The sequence below is a fragment of the Rana temporaria genome, chromosome 11, assembly GCF_905171775.1.
Source record: "Rana temporaria chromosome 11, aRanTem1.1, whole genome shotgun sequence".
In the NCBI taxonomy this organism is placed as follows: Eukaryota; Metazoa; Chordata; class Amphibia; order Anura; family Ranidae; genus Rana; species Rana temporaria.
Genome location: NC_053499.1, coordinates 162357349 through 162364560, shown reverse-complemented (window position 1 = coordinate 162364560; position 7212 = coordinate 162357349). Strand labels below are relative to the sequence as shown.

General features: G+C 51.2%; 1 protein-coding gene across 1 annotated transcript in view; it reads right to left on the bottom strand.

Moving 5' to 3' along the window:
• Positions 1-461: 461 nt before the first annotated feature.
• Positions 462-7212, bottom strand: part of CDH15 (cadherin 15) — a 42422-nt gene continuing 35671 nt past the window's right edge. The window contains exons 10-14 of the mRNA XM_040329614.1: positions 6144-6380; positions 5389-5628; positions 4088-4224; positions 1753-1917; positions 462-981 (exon numbers count right to left, since the gene is read on the bottom strand). Of these exons, the coding sequence (XP_040185548.1) occupies positions 781-981; positions 1753-1917; positions 4088-4224; positions 5389-5628; positions 6144-6380 (980 nt within the window). The 3' untranslated portion in view covers positions 462-780. The remainder of the gene's footprint in view (positions 982-1752; positions 1918-4087; positions 4225-5388; positions 5629-6143; positions 6381-7212) is intronic.

Below are 7212 nucleotides of genomic sequence, written 5' to 3'. Positions count from 1 at the left end.
TATACACACACATACAGTATGCATACACACACAGTATACATACAGTAGGCATACACAGTATATATACACACACATACAGTATGCATACACAGCATACACACACACACACACAGTATACATACAGTAGGCATACACAGTATACAGACACACAATATACACAGTATGCATACACAGTATACACACACAATATACATACACAGTATACACACACACATACAGTATGCATACACAGTATACAGACACACAGTATACACACACAGTATATACACACACACTGAGAAGGTACTGGAGAGGCGGGGCAGTTATAATCTTGGGGTTTTTAGACCAAAAGGATGTCGGTAACTCGGTAAGGACATTTCAGGGACAGTAAAAAAAAAAACCCACAGATTTTGACATGCTGTCCCTGGTTTTACTGAGGCTGGCAACCCTGATGGGGCCCCCTAGAGGCATGGGGCCCTCGGCAGCACCCGAATGGTCAGTCCGCCCCTGCCCTTTGTCCATTTACTATTGTAAACATTTTTTTTTTACCAAACCAATTAGTCAATGAGACTTACGCAGTCATTTCTTTCTGATCACGCCAAGAACGTCTCAACCGTACAAAAATAGGTGAATAGTTGTCCCGTCATAAATATATACACTTCACATTCCTTCAGCGAGGTTTTCCTGCAAAGCCTGGTAAGGATTGTTCCCTGATCGATAAACTTCAGCTGCGCCTCCAGCTTCAAAGTTCGGCGAAGAATGAAAGTCTTGCGGTAGAGTCAGGGCTTTGGGGCTCAGCGGTCACTCGTGTCCATACATGTCGGCCAGGCGGCGGAAGCGCGGACCCCAATCCTCCAAATAGTCGTAATCCTGATTGGGGTCCCCCTCGCTAGATAAGATGGAGCTCAGAGTGCCGGCCACGGAACCCTCCCCCTCATAGTCGTAAATCAGGGCCGTGTCATAGGGTGGGACGCTGGGATCGGAATCTGCGGTCCGCAAACCCTGGAAGGAGATGAAGGAGGTGCGCTTATTAGAAACCAGCCAGTAAAAGAAACAGGAAAAATATTCGGCGTTGGCCAATACACAACGCACCACATCACTATTCGTATAATCCGAAAATAAGAAGATGTGACTTGCATGAGAGGTGCAAAAACTTCCCCAAAGACAACATGTTTTATTAGGGGGACCCAATAAAGGGGGTCCAACCCGCTACTAGCAAGGGGGACCTAATAAAGGGTGTCTGACCCGCTACTAGCAAGGTGGACCTAATAAAAGGGGTCCAACCTGCTACTAGCAAGGGGGACCTAGTAAAGGGGGTCCAACCCGCTACTAGCAAGGGGGACCTAATAAAGGGGGTCCAACCCGCTACTAGCAAGGGGGACCTAATAAAGGGGGTCCAACCCGCTACTAGCATGTGGGAACTAATAAAGGGGGTCCAACCCGCTACTAGCAAGGGGGACCTAATAAAGGGGGTCCAACCCGCTACTAGCAAGGGGGACCTAATAAAGGGGGTCCAACCCGCTACTAGCAAGGGGGACCTAATAAAGTGGTCGGTAAGTGTATGTGTTAATATATGATACATGAGTACAAGGTGTACATTGTTATGTATGAGGTTGAGCGGCCGGAGTTATGCTTAGGAGCATGTACATAATAAATGTTGTTTTTAGATATAAAATGTGAGAAGTTTTCGCACCTCTGAAAGTCTCGCCTTCCGCTTCGTTATTTTATTTTTTTATAGTAAGGGGGAAAAAAATGCTAATTTAAAAAACTCACATCGTGTATGAAGTCTGCAATGTCGGAAGGACGGTCGGATGGTCTCCGCGGGTAGCGAGGCAATGTCTGGCTGTAGGGTGCGTCTCTGCGGATGGGGGGCTTCAGACGGGGTGATGGCGGCACTGGCATGGAGGGGTTCCTGAGCCGATTCATATCATAGGCATCCTGTTTAAGCACAACAGATTGTATTATTCCTAATGAGACTCTCGGGTCATAACCATTAGTTCATTACTGAATCAGACAAGGAAAGCCTTAATATAGGTTGCAAGCTTGCCCCAGGTAGAGTGGTCCTTACCTTAGTTTTGGGGGGGGGGGGGTGCTCGTTCCCTTATTTTCAATAGTGGTTTCAGGTTTGCAAAGTCAAGTTGATCTTCAAGGACCCCACTGCCTGACCACCAGATAGAGAGGCAGCCCACATTCTGGATGACACGAGAGATTCCCAATAATTGTTCTAGGTCATGGGGGCTCAACTTGTGGCCCTCCAGTTGTTGCAGAACTACAAGTCCCATGAGGCATTGCAAGCCGCTGACAGGTACAAGCATGACTCCGAAAGGCAGAGACATGATGGGACGTGTAGTTCCGAAACAGCTGGAGGGCCCCCAGGTTGAGCACCCCTGTTCTGGGACTTGCCTCTGTTTTCATTACTACCCGCACTAGATGCACCAACAGAGCTGAAAAGCACAACCATTGTGCAGCACTACAAAGCAGAGCCTCAGTATGTAATGACTACATATATACATATATGATTACAAGTTCTACATAGAAACAATCTGAGGAATGAACTGAACGCTCTGCACCATTATACTGTCAGGAGTGATGTGCACCACAATAACTAAGCACATAGAAAACCACCACACAGGTTCCCTCCAGGTGTGACCGACAGGACAGGATTTGGGCTCACATCCCTCTCTCTGCCCGTGTATTGATTACACAACACAAGCAGAGCCTGCAGGGTCAACAACCCTCCACCCTCCCGCTCTGAGCTGAGCGGGGGATGGGGATGACAGAGAGATCGGAGCATGCAGCTCCAGCTCTGTATAGAAAAACGGCACAGGTTCCCTCCAGGTGTGACCGACAGGACAGGATTTGGGCTCACATCCCTCTCTCTGCCCGTGTATTGATTACACAACACAAGCAGAGCCTGCAGGGTCAACAACCCTCCCGAGCTGAGCAGGGGATGGGGATGACAGAGAGATCGGAGCATGCAGCTCCAGCTCTGTATAGAAAAACGGCACAGGTACACAGCAGGCAGTGGCGGCCCACTCATTAGGGGCGCAGGGGTAATAATGTCATCCTGCTTCTCCTCCCAGCCAATTAAGAAGTGGCTCCTGAGACCTGGTTCTTAGGATGGATCTCAGGACCCGCCTCCTGTTTGGCCCGGTAGGAGAAGCAATGCCCCGGGCAGCAGCAGTCTCTTCTTCCTACCCCTGATACAGCAGAGCATGGCCACCTTGTCCTCCTCTCTGCACCTCTGCGAGAGGATTGTGTAGTGCCAGTCACCCCATTTTGATGGATCGGGAGCCGGGGGGGTTTGGGTTGGAGGTGCAATTAAGGGGGGCATGTCTGCTTGCCACCCCCCCCCCCCCAAAAAAAAAAATTGACCACCAGCCTCCACTGCTGCCAGGTGTGACCTTACAGGATAAGGGCCCACATCACTCTCTCTGCCCGTGCAGTGATTACACCACACGAGCAGAGCCTGCAGGGTCAACAAACCTCTTCTTACCTGCTCTGAGCTGACAGAGCGATCAAAGCACACAGCTCTCCATTCTCTGTGCTGCCTGACACAGAACAGAGAATCGATCACTCCTAACTAACAATAGGGGTTTGCGCCCCTTTGTTACCTAGCAGCGGCATCTGCTCCATTTTTTATGTTTAGGAGAGTGGTGCAAGCTTGTGCTTCCACAACTTTGTAAACCCCCCCCCCCCCCCAATGCATCCCCTTGACCCCCCTGTGTCAATGAGCAGTGGTTGCAGGGGAGAGGAGGGAGCACCACCAACAACAGCTGGGACAAGGAAGCCTATGGGTGACAACACCGCTCCTGGAATTCCCTGCTGTTGTTCAGCGCTCCCTCCTCTCCCTTGCAGCCGCCGCTCACTGGCTGACACATGGGGATCATATGACCAGACTGGAGCGGACTAAAATAGGTAAGTGTGCACATCTTTTTTTACACAGAGTAGGCAGGATAGGAAGCGGGAGGGGGGGTGGGGGTAATAGGGACATTTTTAAGGCATAGTTAGACTTAGGCTGGAATTCTACTGTAATTCACCCATCAGCACTCCATATTAGTATGACGGAAAGGGCAATATGATGCCGGTAGGTGATTGGTCTACCTACCTGGTCCTCTTCTCCTCCTCCCTGTTCATTGTAGTTGAACACATTGTCCCGCACGTCATCCTCCGATTCGGACAGTAACCCCTTGTTGGCTGCATTTCTGGAGTTGCATCGAAACATGAGAAGCAGCAGGACCAACACTGCAAATATATAAATACAACGTTACATACCGTATATACTCGAGTATAAGCCGACCCCAATATAAGCCATGGCACCTAAAAAGAGGGTCAACAATGCCCATCTGCAGTCTCACTGTGCCCATATATAGGGGGTACTCACCCATAAGGGGGGCAATGCTGCTCATGATGATGATGAGGGCAGTTAGGCTGATGCCACCCCTGAGCTGGGTATAGGGGGTACTCACCCATTAAAAGGGCAATGCTGCTCATGATGAATGATGATGATGAGGGCAGTTAGGCTGATGCCACCCCTGAGCTGGGTACATGGGGCACTCACCCAGTAGGAGGGCAATGCTGCTCATGATAATTATGAAGGCGGTTAGGCTGATGCCACCCCTGAGCTGGGTATAGGGAGCACTCACCCAGTAGGAGGGCAATGCTGCTCATGATGATGAAGGCGGTTAGGCTGATGCCACCCCTGAGCTGGGTATAGGGGGCACTCACCCAGTAGGAGGGCAATGCTGCTCATAATGATGATGAGGGGCGGTTAGGCTGATGCCAGCTCTGAGCTGGGCATAGTGGGTACTCACCCAGTAGGAGGGCAATGCTGCTCATATTGATGATAAGGGTGGTTAGGCTGATGCCAGCCCTGCGCTGGGCATAGGGGGCACTCAACCAGTAGGAGGGCAATGCTGCTCATGATGATGATGAGGGAGGTTAGGCTGATGCCACCCCTGAGCTGGGTATAGGGGGTACTCACCCAGTAGGAGGGCAATGCTGCTCATAATGACGATGAGGGCAGGTTAGGCTGATGCCACCCCTGAGCTGGGCATAGGAGGTACTCACCCAGTAGGAGGGCAATGCTGCTCATAATGATGATAAGGGTGGTTAGGCTAATGCCAGCCCTGAACTGGGTACAGGGGGCACTCACCCAGTTGGAGGGCAATGCTGCTCATAATGATGATGAGGGGCGGTTAGGCTGATGCCAACTCTGAGCTGGGCATAGTGGGCACTCACCCAGTAGGAGGGCAATGCTGCTCATGATGATGAGGGCAGGTTAGGCTGATGCCACCCCTGAGCTGGGTACAGGGGGCACTCACCCATTAGGATGCAATGCTGCTCATAATGATGATGAGGGGCAGTCAGGCTGACGCCACCCCTGAGCTGGGTATAGGGGGTACTCACCCATTAGAAGGGCAATGCTGCTCATGATGATGATGAGGGCCGTTAGGCTGATGCCGGCTCCAGAGCTGAAGAGAGAGGCTGCGCTGCCACTACAGATGCCCACCGCGTCACACTGGCACACGGTCACATTCAGCATATAGAGCTGTGCCAGGGGCGGATCTCCAGAGTCTGACACCAACAAAGGCAGCGGGTGAAGGCCGGGTTCCACCTCGGTCAGCAGTTCCAGCATGGCGTGGGTACCTGGGGAGGAGAGATCAGAATCACATCAGTACCGGTGCCCATCATCTGTCTGCAGTCCTCATCTCCTGATTTATGAGACACATTTAAGCTTGTTTGAGAGTTGAGAAAAAAGGGGGAGGAGAGGTGAAGTTACACTCTGCAGAGCTCAGTGAGAGCTGATTGGGGGAGGGAAGGAACACCCCACCCCCTCCCCCCTTCACACAGCACACAGGAACAGAGCTGAGGCTGTTAATCACAGGCTGTGTGCTGGAGCTCCTTCTCCTGTCACCTTTTTATCTCTTGGTGTCAGAAGTGACTAGATAGAAGAGGGAGGAGGCAGCAGACAGAAATGACATTTAGTGCTCTGGACTGAGACAAGTACACACTATAGAGGGCTGTGCTTTGTTCAGATTTCATGTCTGAGGTTTACAAAAAACTTTAATCCAGTTTCTGCTTTTGTGAAAAAAATCGAAAAAAAAATCACTCCACAAATTGCTTTGCGTATATTGTGAGTCCCCTTTCCCTCTCTCTCTCACCATTGAGGTCGCTGACACTCCAGTTCAGGGTCCAGGCCCCGGAGGACTCATCCAGCTGGTAGTGGAAGGGGTGGGCCTGGGGCGGCAGATCTTCATCGGCGGCGCTCAGTAGGGCGCCCTGGCCCAGGCGCGGGTCGCTGCACAGCTCCACGGAAAGCTGCTGTAACACCGGAGCGTGGTCGTTCAGCTCCACCACCTCCACCGAGAGCGTCCCCGTGGCACTGAGAGGGGGTGCGGCTGTGAGAAATAAAGAGCGGATCTAAATGGCATCTTTGTATTTATCACCTGAACAGTCAACTTCTCCTAGTGGCTCCATTGTGTTCTGTTCAATATACAATTAGAAGCATCAGTGGGAGGAATAGTGTCCCTTCATTGGTGTCAGTGGGAGGAATAGTGTCCCATCATTGGTGTCAGTGGGAGGAATAGTGTCCCTTCATTGGTGTCAGTGGAAGGAATAGTGTCCCATCATTGGTGTCGGTGGGAGGAATAGTGTCCCATCATTGGTGTCAGGGGGATGAATAGTGTCCCATCATTGGTGTCAGTGGGGGGAATAGTGTCCCATCATTGGTGTCAGTGGGGGGAATAGTGTCCCATCATTGGTGTCAGTGGGGGGAATAGTGTCCCATCATTGGTGTCAGTGGGAGGAATAGTGTCCCATCATTGGTGTCAGGGGGATGAATAGTGTCCCATCATTGGTGTCAGTGGGGGGAATAGTGTCCCATCATTGGTGTCAGTGAGAGGAATAGTGCCCCATCATTGGTGTCAGTGGGAGGAATAGTGTCCCATCATTGGTGTCAGTGGGAGGAATAGTGTCCCATCATTGGTGTCAGTGGGAGGAATAGTGTCCCATCATTGGTGTCAGTGGGAGGAATAGTGCCCCTTCATTGGTGTCAGCGGGAGGAATAGTGCCCCATCATTTGTGTCAGTGGGAGGAATAGTGTCCCATCATTGGTGTCAGTGGGAGGAATAGTGTCCCATCATTGGTGTCAGTGGGAGGAATAGTGTCCCATCATTGGTGTCAGTGGGAGGAATGGTGTCCCATCATCGGTGTCAGTGGGAAGAATAGTGT